General features: G+C 49.4%; 2 protein-coding genes across 8 annotated transcripts in view; both read left to right on the top strand.

Annotated features, from left to right (window-relative positions):
- Positions 1–938: 938 nt before the first annotated feature.
- On the top strand, positions 939–6655 carry LOC120902567 (dual specificity protein kinase splA). Its single transcript, XM_040311409.1, has 3 exons — positions 939–2690; positions 2763–2999; positions 3071–6655. The coding sequence occupies exons 1-3, from the start codon at positions 2648–2650 to the stop codon at positions 4039–4041; spliced, it is 1251 nt and encodes a 416-aa protein (XP_040167343.1). The 5' UTR covers positions 939–2647; the 3' UTR covers positions 4042–6655.
- Positions 6656–9325: 2670 nt separating this feature from the next.
- Positions 9326–19880, top strand: part of LOC120901665 (dual specificity protein phosphatase Mpk3) — a 28996-nt gene continuing 18441 nt past the window's right edge. Inside the window, exons 1-2 of one of the 7 annotated variants that reach the window (XM_040309792.1) lie at positions 9326–9576; positions 12919–13822. In XM_040309792.1, coding sequence (XP_040165726.1) covers positions 13351–13822 — 472 coding nt within the window. In that variant the 5' untranslated portion in view covers positions 9326–9576; positions 12919–13350. The other 6 variants (XM_040309790.1, XM_040309789.1, XM_040309794.1 and 3 more) reach the window with 6 other exon arrangements.

Genomic DNA, 19880 nt, shown 5'->3' with positions numbered 1-19880 from the left:
TCAGCACACACAAAGCAACGGCAACGGAACATGCAACGCCTTCTTTTATCATACATTTAACTTTCATCATTTGCCTTGTTTTCCCTTCCAAATGTACTCAATTTCAAAACCCCTCACCTCAAGCCGAGTTGCGCAATCCCTCTTCCAGTACTGAACCCGGTGGTATAGCTGTCAACCTCGGAAAAACAATTACTGCAGTTTGTGAGCTCGCGAATGCTCCAAATCGATACGATTTTCCATCGCGGGCGAGCGTTTTTCAAAGACATGGCGATGGTTTTTGAAGGTTCAAGAAGGCCGCCAAAAAGTGTTGGCGCTGGTTGGTGGCGATTGTGTTGGAGGACAAAATGAAATTGCCAGTCCCCCTCTTTGACCCCACGGACTCCTTCATTTCATATGTGTGCTCCGCCGTCTCAATTGCTTTTGCATCAGCTATTCCTGCAACTTCAAGTAATTGTGCCTCAGCAATTCATTTTGTTTTCCTGAGAGGCGAAGAAGAGCATGCCTTACTAATGCTTAAGAAGTAGTATTTTGTAACTAACTTACCCGGCGCCGGAAGTTGCCTCTTTGCAGCCTCTTTGAACGGCGATCCAATGCGTTGCACAGTAATCTAAAACCTTTCAGCCATTGATAACAAAAACACGTGTACCCATTTTCTGTTGATTTTCATGCAAAATAATCACCAAATAGAGCATTTTTTATTCACATCAGCTACACGATTTGTTTACGTTTTTTTCACGCGTCCATGTGCGCGAAAGAGATGGCATGACACAACGAGCGAGAACATGCACACCTCGGTATATGATGGGCGTAAATTGTCACCAACACAACGAAAGGCATGTGGACAAAGCAGGACGAACAGTAGGCAAGTAAAGGATGGGTAGAGAAAGTGAGCGAGATGCAGCGATTTTTGAACGTCAAAAACGCTCGCCATGTTGTACGGGGGCATCAGCGCAACACAACACACAACAGCAACAACAAAACTCCCCGAAATTCGATCTCGTTCTGCCACCAACAAGCAGCAGCAGCAGCAGCAGCAAATGTTGTCAATCGAGAGCAAAGTGCATGAAGAGCAATAGAGTGTGTGGGATCAAAATATAGTTTTACAACGCATACAACAACGGTGCCGTACCAACGCGGTGACTCGAACGCGTTCGCTTTTTCTGTGTGAGGCTGTGTGGGCTGGTGTGGCTGTGGTTCCGTTTATTCTGGCCGAGCAACAGGTTAGGCAGCAGCAGCAGGCGCATTGAGGCAAACCCCCCTTTTCTGTGAAGCGAAAAGAGAGAAGAAAAAAAGAACGATCGCGCAGCTGAAAGGGGTTGGAAAGAAAGTACGCGATTTCCGCGACCAATTTGTGATGCAAGTGTCGTGCCAGTGGGTAACAATGCAATAGACAGTGGGGTGCAAATTTCGAACCAACGTGTTCGTGTGCTTCGATTCCGTCCACCCAAAAGGATCGTGAGCCTCCCACAGAAAGCGTACTGATCGTATGAGGGGCATAACGCGCAGAAGATCACCTCTCCAGATTGATTTTGCGGATGTTCTTGGGAATAGAGCGTGATCCTGGAAAGAGTGTTTTTCCTTAGCTAAATCGCGATCGGAAAAAGGAAACAAATAAGTCTGTTTAACTTGAGTCAATTTGCAATCTTGAGGCGGAGGAAAATCCCTTCCGTTGAACATTAACGTAAAGCGAAGAAGGCTCCACCGAAAAGAAGGGAGAAGAACCAAGGAAGCAGAAGAACGAAACAGAGACAACCCTCCCTCCAGTCCCAGACCCCCCTCTTCTCCCCGCCCACCCGTGCGTCCCCTGGACGTCTTGTCCAAATCGTCTTCCAACTTCTCATCCGCCTGCTTTCTTCGCCTTCGCGTGGAGTCGTGCTGCTGGCGGACGTGTAAAAGCGAAACAGAGCTGCCCCGCGTAGTGTGATCCAGCTGCCGTCGAACAAAGCGAGAGCAAGAAGGAGAAAGAAGGAGAAAGATCGCCCCGGAAAAAAAACGAAGAAGACGCAAGGGGCAAACTCGCACCGCGCTCACTGTGACTCGAAAGCGAGAGCGAGAGCGAGAGGGAGAGAACGATGAGATGCTGAAATGGTGTTGTGAATGCTACTACACAAACATTGGTGAATTGTGATTTATTTCCATTGAAGTGCAACAAATTGCGTTCTGTGTTAAGATTTACGGGCACAAAGTGCCAAAAAGGGACCAAAAGCGGCCAACCACATCCAGGAAGCAAACGGCGTGAAAGCAAAGGCTGTTCGCGTTTTGACAGTTCACAGTTCTCTCGCGACAGGCTCCAACTCACCGCGTGAGACGTGAGTGGCTTGGGGGGCTTACTCACCACTCACTCACCACTCAGCGAGCCGTCGCGATCGTCACTTTTCGCGTATGTTTTGTTGATTTGGGGGTCAGAAAAAACGGACAGAAGTTCCAAAAGGAAAAGGTGGACGCATCCCCGTCAGTCCGTGTGATCATTTTCCGTGCCCGTGAATTCAACTACAACGTGATCATTTGATCGGTGCGCTTGGAGCAGGGACTCCCCTCGTCGTTGTTTGGTTTACTTCTTTCCTTTTTCTTTCTTTCGCCAACCGGGAGGGATCGCGATCCCACAAACGCTGTCACGCTGAAAAAGTTAGTGCAAACCCGTCTTAAGATGATCCGTGATCCTGGCGGTACAAGCCCGAACGAGAATCAAGGTAACGTCGTAACCAGCTCCTCCCCCTCTCCCCATCAAGCCCATCGTTTCATCGCTTCTTTCCCTTTTCCAGATTCTCCCCCTTCGCCCAAGTATGATCGGATTCTGGGGCGGCCGCCACCCCCGGACGATATGGAAATTCCGCTGGACATGACCGTTCGGCGCAAGGACTCGTCCGATGGGCAGGGATCGCCGACGGGCGCGGATCAGTCGCGGGACGAACCGATCAATCTAAACGTGCGCCCGAGCGTCATTACGAAGGCACCGCCACCACCGATAAAGAAGCGCATTAGTCACATGCACACCAACGGTACAGGATGGCAACGGAAATGGTGATTTTGTGCATTTATTTTCACATTCAATTTCTTCTTTCCTCGACAGGTGAGATTGTGCTTAAAAGTAGCGTGAGGACAACGACCGCCACCACCGTCGAATCGGCCCCGATCGTGAACGTTTCCTCCACGTACTGTGATGTGTCGATCGAGGAACACTTCCGCCGTTCGCTCGGCCCTACGTACAGCTCGATCTACGGCGACAAGCACCAGCAGCAGCAGCAGCAGCAATCGTCTTTGAATGTGTTGAACAACAACATCAGCACGGGTGGGACGGGACCGCCATCGTTTGTCCCCGATTCGCCGGTGCATCACGTGCCACCGCAGAAGGTGCACCCACTGCCGCTTCCGCTGCTGTTGCAAAAACACAGCATGGACACGGGCGATTCGTTACCACTGACTGTCACCGGTCCCCCTGGTGGTGGCGGTGGGATGCGAAACCACAGCAGCAGCAGCATCAGCTCCAGCTCGTCCGTCAGCTCGAACAGCAGCATATCGAGCAGCTTGAGCAATACCAGCGGCATCAGCAGCGGCGGCAGCAGCAGCAACAACAACAACAACAACAACAACAACAATAACGCCAACCACATCAGTATCAGACCGCCGCTCGGTGCGGGGATACGTGTGGTGGCGCCCGAAACGATCGAGCTGAAGCTGTCGAGCGATCCGGCCCCGCCGGTACCGCTCGTGCCGGCCACCGTCATGCCACCGTCGCCCGGTGCTCCCTCGTCGGCGGCCAGCGTAGCGGCCATCTCGCTCACCTCACCGAAACACTTGCACCAGCAGCAGCCCCCGCCGGCCATCTCGCCGGCCTCACTCACCACCACGATGTCGCTGTCATCCTCCTCGCCGGCCTCATCGCTGGCATCATCACCTGCGCCGTTCCATGCAACGCTGCAGCAGCAGCAGCAGCAACACCAACAAAAGAGGCCCGACTCTGGCGAAGAGGTTGACGATCATTTCGCGAAAGCGCTCGGCGAAACGTGGAAGAAGATCCAGGAAAGCAATATGAATTTGTGAGCAGACGGCGGCGGTACGCCGTACGAAGCTGCGGGAGACAAAGCTCTCGGCCGCACTGAATTTGTTTGTTAATGCGAAAGCTGTGAAAGAGGGGTCATCTGTCTGACCTGCCTGCCGGACCCGGCCCGACCTGGCCATTTGAGGCCATCTCTCGTACATTTGTTTCCTTTTTTCCCCGCACACATTATTTTTGGTATCGTGTAGTTCTCGCCCGGTGTTTTTTAGCAACTAATGTTAAGTTCCTTTCTTGCAAAAACGGTGAGAAAATCGTTTTAATTTGTGATCGATCGTTTCGGCAGCCAGATTGCTTATTTAGGGTGCTGTTTTTGCGCTACATGTGTTGATGGGCCCTCCCTGGTGGGAACGGGAAAGATGTTTTTAAAAGTGCTAAATCCATCCATCTTTCCCTCCCCTGTTTTGTTCAACTCAGCTGGGCATCGTGCACAAAAGCGAAACATCAGCATGGAAATAGGGAAATAAGGAGTATGTTAGACAGAAGAGGAATAAGTTCGGATAATCGACCGCTTCCGTGCTGTATATTTAATAGTTTGACTATTTTCTTCACCATTTCCCCCGTTTTTTTTTACATTTACCCTGCTGAGGGTAGTTTGCTGCTCCCAAAACACACACATACACGCACATGCATACACATTTCATTGACTTGTTTAAAACGAGTGCATTTACTAATTCCTTGTTGTTTTGTTTTTTTTTTTAATTAAATGTATCATTTGAACGGAGGGAACAGATCCACATCGGCGGTGTGGCGTCCTTACTTTACTGTTATTATAATATTTTAACTAAATCAAGTTTAAAAACTATCAAACATAAAGGGGAAGAAATAGTTCAGTTCAGAGCGTAAAGGTAGTAAGGTGTGAAATATTACAAAACACAGAGTCCCCCTATGTGAGGCTATGGGGCTTTTGTAAAAGAAATGTATCGCCATCAAGCGTATTGTTTTGCGTATTAGTGCTCTTGCTCCAAATAGTGGGGGAAGCTAAATCTATAATCAAATGTACTGCATCTTCCACTAACGCGCGTGCTGTTGTAACCCTTCTAAGCAAACCTGCATCTTTGTTGTGGCTTCGCCCGACGTTGGCTGAAGAAAGTGAGTTTAGATTGTAATTTAAATTGCATCTAAACAGATTTGTTGTGTGTAAGGAGAAGGCACCGTTAGGGCAAGGAGAGAAGCAAAAAAGCAATTGCCTTCTTTTTTTGTTTGAAACAAATGTTAATCCAGTTTACAACTAACCAGTAGTACACACCGTAATTGTTCCTGTTCCGCCAGCAAAGGCGCTCAAAAAGAAAAGTAATCCAACACGACACGACACACACGTAGTTCGTTTGCTGTAGTGTATTCTCATTAACTCGTAAGGTCCGTAGCCAATACTGGGCGGTTTAACTGTACCGAAAGATTGTTGAAGGCAGTGAAGCTACGATTGATCGTAATTCTCGTGCGGCTCGAAGTGATATAGCAAACTATGATGAAAACGAACCGGATGTGTCAAAGCGAATTGTTTTGCAGCTTCGCGTTGGTGTTTTTTTTTTAATTCCTTTATCCTTCGATTCAGAAACCCTTTAAGCGCATAGGTTGTAGGGTTTATACTAATCTTGATAATCGTGTACTGCCACAAGTGCGGCTCACAAGTCCTATAGAATGTAGTTTGAAGAAGAAAAGAAAAACAGGAAGCGATCTCCAAAACCTCTTCCTTTCGTACTTGTATGTGTGAGTGTGTGCGTGTGTTTATAGTAGTGTAGTGTAATAATGTGTGTGTGTAATGTACTAAGGACCACATGTATTCCCTCAATATCCGGCCCCCGACGTGCTTTGCTTTGCTCTGTCTGATTGTTATTTAAGTTTAGTTGTTCACGTTGTCGTTCCTTCGTCGGGTACTGATTTCGAATGGTGCTAGAACGATTTCATATGCCATCTAAGCACCGATAGGAAGCCAGTGCCCGTCAGGATTATGCCCCTGCCCCGCTATACGCTCGCTAGGGAATGTTGCTAGCCAGAAGTGCATCCCCAAGAGAGGAGTGCATCCCCAAGAGGAATGTAACTTCAAAGTGCACTTGTTGATGATGTATATTATGCAAGTACAGATTTGTTCTATAAGAACGCACACATACACTCGCAAGAAGTGTGTCCACGAGAAGGAGTTTTAATAGCACCGAACACACACACACGCACACACACACACATACACTTTTTTTTAAATTGTAATGTTTAAGCGAAGGAGAAGCTAGATGTTTGTTTTAATCGAGAAAAAAACTCAATCCCCTCCAGAGAAAAGCAATGAAATTGAAAAAAAATCAAAATTTTTATACGAGTTCCACACACACAACGGCACACACGTGTTCGTGGTGGAACAAAACGGAAATGTTTTTTTTTAACTATATTTAGCCATGTAAGTCAAACTGAAATCAAACTATGTAACGTTATGAAATTATTAAGCCCATTTACGAGCGCAGATGTTTGTGTTTAGAGACTGCTAGGAGATGATCTAGGATCTAGGCGAGCAGGGAAGGCTCTCTCGATCGAGCAGTAAAGGAGAGGCAAAACGCTAAACACGATGATACATATTTTGTGATAAAGTATAAAGTGTACACTAACGGCAAATCTCTCTGTGTGTAGCCTATGATTTTCAAGAAAAGTCCTTTGTGTGTGTCCTGTTCACTATCACACTGCTGAGGATGAGAACACGTCACCAAACAAACACTTCCCACCCAACGATCACACGATGGACACTCGTAGCTTCGCAAGGACGTTATCTTTTCCCTCCTCTTCCTTTCCCCATTACAATCACACGTTTGTCACACTTTTTGTTGTGTCCCTAGACCCTTGAGAGGGCTCGTTCGTACGTACACACTCTGCACTCCGGCGGCCAAACACTTACTGCGCCCTGTTAGTGACCAAGTGAACGGTTTAAATCATCAAGTCACCACCTGTGATCGGTCGCCCTACCCCCAGGGCGTGCGGTTTGGTGACAAAACTAGGACCCCTCCCCTCCTTGCACTCCTCATCACAGCCATAGGGAAGGATGACGTACGGGTGCCACCGCCGCGCCACCGTCGCCGCCGTTTGGAGTCATCCGATACGACGGAGATACAGCGGCGAACGGAGATCACACACTCTCGCAGAGCCTCCGTTGCGCAAAGTTCGTGGACGTGGCTCAAGTAAAAACACACACACGTACACACACTGGGGAGATCTGGATAACCTTTCATGCCAAACCCATGCTCCACCAGTTCTGCACTTCCCTTCATCATGTCCGTGTGTTGATGCGATGCCGCGATCCATGAAGAAATCCCCGTACAGCAGGATCATATTACTTCTAACCTCACGCCACCCGGTGAGGCCCACAGTCCGTCTCTCCACCGCAACTGGGTGGCTGTGAGGGCGCGCGCGCGCCTTGGTGGCATCGTTTTACCACGTGATTCTAGTGTTTCCTCCTCCTCCTCTTCGTTCTCCTTCCACCTCGGTACGACTGGCTGCACACTGGGCTTAGCTGGCTGGCTGGATGGCTCGCTGGCCCGGTTTTGGTACTGGAGGATGCACTTGTTTCTCACGTGTAACGGAGACGCTAGCAAAACACCTGATCCGTTACGGCGCTCCGTTTCCGGGAGGTGCACACACAATGCAGATCCTCCGTAACTCCGCCCCTAGGGGGCACTCCAACTCTCCAGGTGCAGGTGATGCGATTGATACCATTTTGGGGCTTTTGTTTTGATCTGCTATCCAGAGGGGGAGAGAGAGAGTGTTAGTTTGAGGAGCCGCTGGGTGGGACAGCGGTGTCGACTTCTTGCTGTTGCTGCTGCTGATGCGTACGTTGGATGGCATTTTCTGTAAAGATCACGGAAGAGACGTCACATACACGTCAAAATGGCTTAATTATTACGCCCACCTGTTCCTGGAGCATCGTGATGTGGTCTCCAGGGCAACCGACGACCTCCAAAATGCTCGCTGGCATTTGCAAATGTCAGCCGTGCCGTGCCCGAGTGATTAGAAAGCAAACCCATTAATAGCTATTAATTCGTCTTGGTATGGGGTCTTTCTCCTTTGGAGTTGGTGCTAATTCCTCTCAAATACTTCTGAAAAGACCGATTTGTAGAATGCTTATTGAAAATGAAAAGATCTTGTCATCGTCTACTCTTCCTAAGCGACCGTAAATCGTTTCCCAAACTATACGGCATCCCGATATAACGAGAATGGATCCCGATTGAAACGAACCTATTTCATAATCCTATTAGTATGCCCTCCCCAATCCTTACATGCCATTCAGTAGAACAGAGTGAAACCCCCCCGGAAAACTAATCCTTTCAGGCTTCCACCTCGTGCAGTTGGAGAGAACTCCATCCCAGCAACAGAAAAAAAAGGTAACCATTCATCGCTGCAGCAAAATTGCCTCCGTACACCACTGTACACACTATCCCATCTTCAATAGTTGATTTAATTTTCAAAACCTCCTCATGCTATCCTCAATCAACCGGAACTAATAGCAGAGAGAGAGAGAGAGGGAGCACGAATAGCACGGATTCACCACCTTGCGTTTGGGCGATTGGGGAAAAAGGACCATGTGCGCGCCTGGGAGCTCTGGGTGCCATGCAAACTTCCTTCCTTTGCGCCCGTTTCGCAACAAAAACCCATTCAGCCCTTTACACGCCCGAGACGAGACAATTGATGAATTAAACTTCCATTTTCTATGCCTCATTCCTTGGGGATGCCCTTCGTCCCCCCTGTCCCAGGCAACGCATGCGAACTTGCCAATATTGCAGCGGACGGAAGTTGAGAAACTGTCGTCCTTGCTGTGCTGCTGCAGCTCGAGTTGCACGAGTTGGGCTCGCTGGTGGTTACCCAACGAAACCCGCGCCAGGCCTACGAATCCAGGCAGGCAAGGCAAGGTCGTGCCTGCAGTAAAAGGATATCTAGGTGCAGTTCTACCGCAGCCTGGATGCGCTTACCCCACCACCCCATGTGGACCCAATCGCAACCCCGCTGCAAACCCGATAAAGTGGTCGAATTCCATGAATGAATCCGAAAAACGACAACATGCGTTCGCTCGCTCTCGCTATCGCTTGCTCTCTTGCGCTCACGGCGATGGACGCGGCGGCTGTTGGGCTGGGCGAAAGAATTCGTCCTTCAAGGTCCCCCACGAGCGGGAGGCCGAGGTTGGTGTGTGGTGATAGGATCCAGCCATGTTTATCCCTTGACATCGCCACTCCCGCTGCTACTTACCCTGCTAGCGGTTATGGCTATAGCGAGGGGCCCACATGACAGGTTGGCCGTCGGGAGGTTCGGTTTCGGCAGTCCAACGCGCGCATGTGCGGTGCCATTCGAGGCAACGATGGGAGCGCTGGCTGGTTCTGTTTTAGTTCCCATTTCACTGCTTCGGAGGCTGTGCACAGTTCCAACCTTCAAATAATTACACCAGCCCATTACGCCTGGCACGGATCCCTGCGGCTGCTGCTCTGCTCTGGTACCAGAGTGGTGAGGACACACACGCGAGACTGTTTTGAGTTGGCTTGAAGCTGGCACAATTGGTAATTTTGTGGCAAGGATCGACCAGTGTTTCGATAACCATATCGGTTAGTGATTCTTGGCGTATTCGGTAGTTTGCCGCGACGGATTGTTGTGCAAGGACACGGTCGGACCCATCAAAGGAGTGGTGTTGTTGTGTGGTGCAATTATGGCTCTCGTAACACACGGCCTACTGTGTACGAAAAGTGTGTAAAGTGTCGATTGGAAAATGATGAACAGAAATCAATCTTAGGACGAGTTCCTCCTGATTAGTCTTTTTTTTGCATAAAGTCCTTCCCGTCAGTACTTCCATTACATTATCCTACGCATCCTTCACAGAATGCGCTGCCGAAAGTTGACGTCAATAGTCGTCGTTGTCGACCTGTGCGGTGCGTGGGATCAGAGCACGATTCTTGCGGGTCGTCGTCGTCGTCGTCGTCGTTGTCGTCTACATCAAACAGCATCCGAGAGGGCGCCCCTTACTGAGAAAACCGAGCAGAACACGGCCGCCTCCGTAGAGTGTACACACGCTTTCGCAAGAACGTCACTGCTTACGCATGCTGCTGCTGCTACTGCTGCTGTTGGCCGCAGATCCTGTATTAAGGAGCTCCGTGGGTTGATGCTGAGCGACTTGCTGACGACGACGGCGGCGGCGGCCGTGTGCTGACGAAAATCATTATCCTTTTCGTAGGCGTTATGCTTGGGATATTTTCTTTCCCTTTTTTTCTTGTTGCTCTGCTTTCTCGGTTTCTTGCCGAGGGCGTTCGTTCGAAAACATACGCCTTCGCACCGCCACCGGTTTTGGGAGGTGTCTCGGTGGGTTGGCTGCTTTCCTAGAAAAAGGATTTACGCAATCCAATTCGGCAAGTTCTAAAAACACGCCGAGCAACGCGAAGCTCTCTGTGGTCGCGTGGGCGCTCGGGACTGGCGGGCGTTTGCGTCTGGAGGCGTCAAAACGCGTACATCGCCTGCTCTTTCGTCATCCGATGTGCCGATAAGGCGGAGGGAAGCGAACGCACCTTCAGATGTAATTTGAAAAGCTTGGGTGGACGGACCGCACCTTGTTTCGGTTTTCGCGGTGGGTGAGCAAAGGCAATCAGAGCGGATTTCATGTGCTGGTGTTTGGGTGCGAATTACAGTTATAGAAATCGGTCGAAAATAGTGTTTGTGAAAGAAAGGTGATTGGAACAATCGAATAGGAATAGAAATAGTGAAATTGTGCAATTTTCAGCCATTAAATGTTACACAAGTGTGATTAGCTGTGGAATTCTCAAACAGACGTTCCATCCACGTGCCATCGGAATGCGGAGAATCGTCCAAATCGTATCCTTTATCGAAACGGGGCTCTAATTTGAAACAGTTTTTTTGAATTCCTCAACTGGCAATTTCAACTGTCAACAGCGGCGCACAGATGTAAACTGTCATTTTGTTATGCTACAATTACACGATTGTTGAATTTTTGTTATTAAAAAACGAGCATAATTCACTTGCAAATCACTTGCATTTCTGATTTGGGTGTATTCCAGTCCAAAATGATAAAATCTAAATATTTGTTAAAATAATAAATATCTTTTCACTCACCAGACGTCTCCGTGCAACGTGTAGATGCTGCTTAATGAGACGTTTGCGTGCAAAACAACAATATTGAATGCCAAATTAAGAGCACAAAAACTCGTTAGGCTAGAATTGATGCAACAAAAATCAATTAGAAAGTAAGAACAGAAAAGAATAAATTGCAAAAAATAATTATAAAACTCACCAGCCAACTCCGCCAGGCGTTGCACATGCGGTTCCGCGAGCGAACCACAGTATCGAAGTATTGCGTTTAAACATCCGCCCCTCTTCAAGGTGTGTGCGTGAGAGCGCGCGGGTGTGTGTGCGTGTGTGCGTGTGCGCGCTGGCCCCAGAGTGTGATTCAAAACACAACACCCGTTTGTTTCATCGCTTCGAGTACAGCGCTTCATTCATTCTCGTTTCGCTCTTCCTTCGCCAAAGGTGTGTGTAGCGCGCTGCTCTCGCGCACTCCCGAGCCGGAGCCAGTGAGCGCGTTTATGACCGGTTCTTCCGTTCTTCGCGTTCTTTTCCAGCCGCGAGATTGTAAGTTTGCTCTAGTGCTGAGGTTTCCTCCCTATCCCCCTCCCCCCGCTCCCTTTCCACCCCTTGCGGACACACACGGGGACAAGCAACTAGTGAGGCTCGGCATTTATGGAAGCCACCATATCAACGGAGAAGAGCATAAGTGTGCGTGCGTGATTGTGGGTGTGTGTGTGTGTGTGTTTGTGTGTATCGTGAATGAAATTCTAACCATCATCACCAGATTAGGAACGTTTGGCAACTCCCAACACGGTGCGCGCCGACCAACAAGCACACACATTCCAACAGTGCGCTGAGTGCCAGAAGTCGACGAGGGGTTCCGGTTCGAAGCTTTCTCGAATTGCTTTGTGTTTGTGTGTGTGTGCCTTTTTCGTATGTGTGTGTGTGTGTGTGCGCACGGGGCGCGTTTGTGAATGGTAATAGCGAGCGACAGCAGCAGCGCAACAGTGAAACAAAACAATCCGAGAACCTCCCAAAAAGTTGCTGCCCATTTCCTGGAAGCAAGGTTCCCTTTTGCTTCTCGCCCCCTTAAACAACACAGGAACAGTACAAACAGTGTAAAGCTGTATCGTCCACACCAGCAGCAGCAGCAGCAGCAGCGAGCAGTGGTGGTGGGGGGAAACGCGGCAAGAAGAGAGAGAAAAAAACACGAAAAACCCCTTGGAAAAAGGGCCTCATTAATGTAGGGCGCTGCTCCGGGAAGCTCCGGGAAGAAGAGAAAGTCGCGACGCGAAGCAACAAGAGCGAAGCAAGCCTTGGAATTGAAAACAATTTCGTGCAATTGTGTGCTGCATCAACCGCTAACACAAACAGAGCAGAAACGAATCAAGAGTCACACACGCATTTAATATGTTTGTTCGTTTTTTTTTTGTATTTTTGCTGTACATCCAGCTTCCCTTTCTGTGTCCGCTCTCCCTGTCTCTCTCACAGTGACCCTCTCTTCTTTTTTTTTTTTCGCTTGTACCAATGTACGGGGATGATGGGATCAGTGAGAAGTGAGATGAGCGTTGTCGTGATCGTGCTCACTCGCTGACACATACACGCTTGATCTTGCATCTATGTGTGTGTGTGTGTGTGTGTGTGAGATGGTACGGTGCATTTTGTGCAATGCGATCGTGTGTTTGATCGTCATCTTACCCTGTCATTGGTGACGTCATCAGCCTCCCTCTTTCCCTGTCGCACTCACACGCGTTCATTCATGGTTTCCGCTAATCATTATCTCGTTATCTCTCTCTCTCTCTCCCTTGACCCCCCCTTCTCTCTCTCTCTAGGTACGTTCAAATTAAAAAAGCGCGAGCCGTGGGCTTGAATCAAGAGTGTGTTTTTTAGCGCAGCAGCTCCAGCGATGACGATCGAACCTTCTGCACTTCGGCGAGTTGGATGAAGCAACATCGAAAGATCGTTTTCTAACAGAAACAGTGAGTGTGCGAGTGTGTGTGTGTTGTGAAAAGTGTGAAAAAATGGACTGTGGGCGATAGCTTTTGCGGCTGCTCCTGTTGCGGGTAAAGGGCCACGGCAAGGCCAGAAAGGTAAACAAACAAAGTGTCAAAAGTGTTCGCGATAAGCGCGATAATACACGCACGCACACACCCAACAACCGGCGAGTCTCGTTTCGGCGTTGAAGCAGCTCCTAAAAACACGTGTGAAGAAGAAGAAGAAGAAGACAAAAAGACAAGCACAAACCAACAACAACAACAACAACGATGCCCGATCACGATATCGAGATGATAACGAGCGAGCAGCTGCACGCGGCGCTGCGCAAGTCGCAGAAGCACTTCATCATACTGGACTGCCGCAGCTCGCACGAGTACACGGAAAGCCACATCCGGACGGCGGTCAACTTCTCGATCCCGTCCATCATGCTGCGCCGGTTCGCGGCCGGCAAGATCGACATCACATCCACGATCAAGTGCCGCGATCTGAAGGAGCGCATCCTGTCCTGCTACAAGGAGAGCACGTTCGTGCTGTACAACAATAGCAACGAGCCGGTCGGGGACAGTGGCGGCGGCGGTGGCGGGGGAGCTGGCAGCCGCGAGGAGCTGGTCATGATGGCCACCGGATGTGGTGCCGGGCTGGTGCCGGCGAGCGGTACGGCGGCCGCCGGCAACGATACCACGATTAATGTGCTGCATCGCAAACTCAAGCAAGATGGCTGCCGGGTGGTCTGTCTCGAAGGTAAGCCCCCTTTCTGTAATGCATTTCTGTACTGTATCATAGACGCATCGTGTACTTTTAGATCAGAGTTACGAGAAACGTTTGAATTTGCTCGCGGCGAGGCCGTTAAAACAAAGCAACTGAACTGAACGCTTCTGACCGTTCTGACCGGAACTTTAATTGCTTCTAAAAACACATTCTCACGGTCTGGTTGCGAGTGTTTCGGATGAATCAGCCCGCGCTTTGTGTAGTGTGTAGACCCAAATGGAGCGATGACGATCGAGTGCGATATGTTTCTGCCTGACCCCAGTGCATCTCGTGTACATCCGGCTATAATAGGGATTTGCGATTAGTCACAGTGCGTGTTGCAATCCCCCCATGCGCCTGGAACGACGGCCAGCCAGACCGCGGGAATGTTTGCTACACCCGGGCTCAAACAACACAAACTTTCTGCCGCATTTTTTTCTTGCTTGCACAAAAGTTTATAATTTTGTAGAACTGTTGTAACGATGTTTTTCTCCGTACACGAGCAAGCGCGCGTGTTTTGTTGTAAATCGTGTCGGCAAAGCAAACGCATCGGAATTTCCATCGGGTCAACAAATTAAAACAAAGCAACCCGTGGGGCGTCCTGCTGCACGACCACCCCCTTCCGTCACTCGGTAACAAATTCCGAAGTGATCGTTAAAACAAAAAAAGAAGCAACGAATGTAAACGACAGAACAACCGTGGAGGGCCACCCCGTAGCCCCGTACGGGGTTTATGGTGTGTGTCTGCTGTTTCTTCTTCTGTCCCTTTGTGCGTGTGTGTGTCTGTGGTGACGCTTTTGGGCAGCCACGACGACGGAGGGAGCGGTTCACTCGTTTCCCGTTTTCGTTCCGCCGGAAATGGTGTCTTTTCGTTTGTATATTCAATCGTCATCTTTTGGAAGACGAATCCCCGACCCATTCCCCGCGTGCTGCGCCCGTCGGACGACAACCGACGGAACGCAGGTATTTCCGTCCGCGCCTAGATCGGAAGCAGCACTTCCTTCCGGTATTAGATGCTGATTATACCTGTGCGTATTCGGTTTTGTCGTTGTCGGTTTCGATTTCGAGCCGGAAAAGAGGTATGATGGCATCGTTTTTGCTCGCAGTAACCGCCGTTATTTGGAGTGTTATGTTTAGCAGTGTAATTTCCTTTTTTTATAGAAAGGTTGAAGAACTTTCGTTGGACGACATGTTTGACATTTTCTTAACATTTTAATTATAACTTCCATAAACAATGGGGAATGTCAAGGGACGCCTTTATCAATGCAACATCTTTTTGTTTTTGCTCTCTCTCTCTTTTTCCCAAAACACACATACACACACTCACACAATCGCGCTAGTTTCATTCATACGGCCGCGGTTTCCGTCTGTGGACCGAGACCCCTCCCCTTTTCATTCATTTCGCGTTGCGTGCGCCGGTTTGCGCTTCCATTCATGTCGCAGCAAGCCCCCCTTCTCTCGCTCGTTTCCCTTCAATAATCGCTCCTCCATTGCTGCGATCCATTGTGCAGAACTGGCCCCGGGCCCCGAGATAGTATGGGAATTTTCGGAGCGAAAAGAAAAGAAAGCAGAGGGCGAAACAAAGCAAAACAACAAAAAGAAAACCAAGGGTTGGCAATCATTTGTGAAAGATCATCGAGGTTGAAGGGGGAGCGAATAGAAGAAAAAAAGGAAGAACCCTCTTTACGCTGCTTGCATCTCCGTGTGGGATGAAGAACGGGGTAATGTCACCTTAAGAAACGCACCGGGTGTCGCGGGCAGAGCAGCCTTGCGTAGTCGTTACGCCCGCAGCGCAGCGATTCAAATGTGTGTGGTGTTGTGCTGCGTTTCATTTGGTTGTGGCCGAGCACCGTCATTTTTCGAATTCCCCTCCGAGGTTTCATTCACTGCACTGCCGCTGCGTGCTGCTGCACTGCACCGTTTCTTTTTCGCCCACGGTTGCTGCCGGAACGCGGGGCTGGGGCGGAATGCGGGTAAATGCAACCAACAACCACCCATTTTGCGCTTACGTGCAAGATATTCGAGCGCAAGCACAAGCGCAAGAAACAAAAGAAGCAAAACCGACCAGGGCGCATACCGACGGCGTTTGACCAGCGAAGCGTAATACCTGTGGAACTTGCAGGGGGGTGAGGAGGGGGGGGGGGGCAGGTGAAGGGATGCAAAGTGGGTTGTGCGTGTGCGTGTGAGTGTGTATGTAGGAAGAAAAACGCGCCGGAAAGAAGAAGGGGAAGGGGTTATGAATGGAGTGTTACAACCAACCGGGCGAAAAATGGGGGAGGGGAGGGGGCGTAGAGGGGGCAGTGTGTGAGAAACTTTAGTAATGGAAGAGGGGGGGGTTGTGAGGAGGGCAGGAGGCGATGATTACAACAGAGCTTTTATACACACACACACACGCACACGCACACAACGCGGCGAACGGGCGAGAGAGACATACACATAATAAGTCATTCATAAATATTCAAAACAGCCTTCCGCAAAAAAAAACCTACAAGCCGTAGGGTAGGGTTGGAATGAAGAGAGGGGGGGGGAAAGGGGTACTGGAGGGGGGAAACAACCGCTTTACGCGCCGGCCCATACCCATCCCCATGGCTCGATGGTGCGCTGTTGTTGTTGGCCTGTCCACTTGCCAAGGAAGGAAACCACTTCACCCCTTTCCGCGTCCCTTCATCCTTGCCTCGCTGCATCCCTCTTCACCATTCGGCTAAACCGGGTATTGTTTATGGAGACCGGTAAATTTATATGAATAACACACACACACACACAGACACACAAGAAGCACACACTCCAAGAAACTCAACGAACGTAAACGGTAGATATTTGAAAAACAACATCAACAACCCTCGATTGAAGAGCGAGAGAGACAGGGAGGGAGTGAGCAAAAAAACCGACCAAACCTACGCAAGAACAACCACTCCACATCTCCCCATCTCCTTGTGATTGGTCACCTGAACTGAGATTTTGAATGAAATAAAACCAAAGAAACGCAAACGGAGGGCAAAAACGGTCGCCGTCACGGCCTACTAAAAATGTGTATCGGTCGCCGTCTTCTTGGCCGCCGTCTCCTGCTTCTTCCTCCTCCTCTTCAGCAACATATTACTCACAGCACGCTGCAGTTGCTGCTGTGGGATTGATGGCTTTTGGTACTGTCAAAACAATGCAAACATTAGCGGACGTCCTCTCCCCCAAAATGATGTGGTCCGTTTAATACATTTTAGTCCAATTTGATGGGTTTTTTTTTGTTATAAAAAGGGGAGAATGTATATTCAATTTGAATAGGAAATTCCGAGCATTACTGACGCATTAAGGGATGTACTTTGTAGGGAAACAAACATGAGAAGAGTTTAATTAAGAGTTGCGTTGTGTAAATATGGACCATTGTTTAGCGTGTCGAAGACGCTTAGCGTTTGATAAAACGTGGAAATAAGCCTTAATGTGCCATTTGGCCTCTTTCCTAGCTACAATTTGTCTCGCCAAACCCCCCCATATGGCGGTTGAGACTGTGACCACTGTAGGTGTTGGCCATTTGGAGCATCATGCACCGCCCGGCTAAGCAACACACCGACGTACCTGTACCGTCCGTTTCCCCGATAAACCGTTTGCCACAGCGGCTGATTGTGCTGAATGAATGATTTTTTATTATATTACAACCCACACACACACACAAATATGCCCACCCAACTTCTCCCCAAGGGCGGGGGGAAGAAATTCGAGCACCGGTTGACCGCCGCCCGCGCGACACACACGAGCCCCAACCCCTCCTTTTGTGCCGTGCCAACGTGAAACGCCCCGGCGTTAAAGAAAACGCCTATGGAACCAACTGTTGGTGTCAGGCCCATATGGTAAACAGACCGCGCGAGAGAGAGACCCCTTGTACGCGTAATACTAAACCACGCAGGTATAGTATCACCACCACCCCGGTCGGCAAAACGGTCGTCGTGGGCAGAGAGTTTGACTGCCAGGCGGCCCACATCTCACGTGCCCGGGGCCGGGTGTCGTTTGAAATTTCATTTCGGACCGACCGATCGCTGCTATGGGGGGACACCTTGGAAACGATCACAATTTCCTGTCCAAAGCGCGGGCAGATATTGCATGTCCACCGTGGGCCGTTTGGGGGTTTTGGTCCGCACGCTCGGCTTGACCGGCATTTTGCGTACTGTTGCTACGGCGGGTAATGTTTCGCTCTGGTTTCGCTCCACCTTGGTGTGTGCAAGCGCTCCGGTTGATTTCATTCAATACTTCGATGACTTTCGATGGCATCATTTCCGGTGGGAGCGAGAGCGGGTTGAGTCGAGTGTTGTGTGCTGAGTAGTGGCAGCTTCAGAAGCAGCTCTACACTAAAATACACTCGATCTGTTGCCACGAAGTTGCGATGCGATAACGATGGGACAGAGAGACAGGGAGGGAGATATAAGGGTGACTGGAGACTAGTTACAGGTTGCCGATATCCTATCAAGGTTGTTGTAGTAGTAATAACTTCAAGATTAAGGTTCTGCCAAAGCTCTGATGTTGTTGTTTGGGATTCAATGTCATTGTTGTGACATAACTAATCCAATCAAGATGTACAGATGATCAATATAAGGATCAGGTACTTATAAAATCAAATGAGGCATCATCTCCAGTTTTGGAGAGACATCATGTCTCATACGTACTCGTGAGTGTTGATGCCAAATCCTCATGTAGAGCTTCTACAAAGTCGGATTTGTGATCTGGACAACTTCTGAAATGGAGAAACGACTCTGAAAACAACTGCATATGACGTGACGCCCTAATCTATTTAAACGCCCAACATCTGTTTATTATGACAAATTGAATTGCTTAAGCTGGAAGTCTCTAATTCCAGCCAAGTTGGAATCCCCCCGTCAAATGGACTCTAGGAATAGAATGGTCAGACCTCGTTGACAAGATTCTGCTCTATATGCTCCCTGCATATCACTCCACTGGGCACTTTCAGCCAATCCGAATCAGCGTGATAGCACTGCCTTTCCTCCTCAATCAATTCCATTCTACGCACACCTAATTGCCCCACAATGGGGTAAATCCTACCGTTTTTTAGGACTTCCTTTAGTGCTGACTACGATAAGATTGACTTGAAACCGGCCCAGGGAGAGAGAGAGAGAGAGCGAGAAAGCAGACATTTGTCAGTGATTATCATCGGAGAGTTCTTTGTTCGCTCCACTTGAATTCTGCCGCTCCCTTCCGAGCGCGCAGTTGCGGATTTCCGGATTGCACAAAACATGTACTTCCGTTCGCGCAACTGTGCGCGCGTTCATCGCGGGGTTGATGCGGGTTGATTGCCCCGTGGTATTTGGATGGGGAAATGGGGGGGGGGAGCAGCACTTGTGGTCGTCGCGTGCATTGAAAGCGATAAAGTGCACCTACTTTTCTTTGCCTTCTCGGTGCCTCTCTGTTTATCAAAAAAAAAAAGAAGAAGAATGCACAACAGGAAGAGCGAGCGATAAATAGAAGGGGATGGTGGAGAGGGACCTGTGCGTTGACTTTTAGAATGACAATTCCAATGCTGATAAATGGTGTGTAAATGGTCGTTTAGTACCTGAACGTGCCTCTGATAGGGGCTTGCTTGCTTCCGGTACAGAGGGTTTTTTTCCTTTCCTTTCAGAATCAATCAAGCAAAATGTTGGAAGTGAAGGTCAGGCAGGCCCCCTCCTAGCTGTTCAGAAGTACTTTGATCACGATGGATCGTGTGACGTACCTTCTTTCCTTCCACCTGTAGGATTGACGCCGTTGGGCATACCAATATCTCGGCATGACGGTGTGTAAATTCGGTGTGTAAATCCGTGCTCGAGCAGCACTTGACGTCATCTTCGCGGCAATTCGGAACGCTTCTTATCGAAGGCGTTCAATCGCGATGTGTTTTCTGCCGAGAAAGTCACCACGGACGACGACGCTCCCGTGTTGTGTTTTGATGAGATTCCAGAGGTTCGACCAAACCGAACGGCCCCAAAGACGGCCATTCGCCTCGTTCGTCGGTTTGTGTGCACTCTATCTGGGAATATGGACTTTCGGTGGGGGGTATTATTTATAACTTCCTTATC

Source organism: Anopheles arabiensis, chromosome 3 (assembly GCF_016920715.1).
Source record: "Anopheles arabiensis isolate DONGOLA chromosome 3, AaraD3, whole genome shotgun sequence".
Lineage (NCBI taxonomy): Eukaryota > Metazoa > Arthropoda > Insecta > Diptera > Culicidae > Anopheles > Anopheles arabiensis.
Note: the sequence above shows the minus strand (reverse complement) of the source record. Positions and strands in the feature narration are given on the sequence as shown.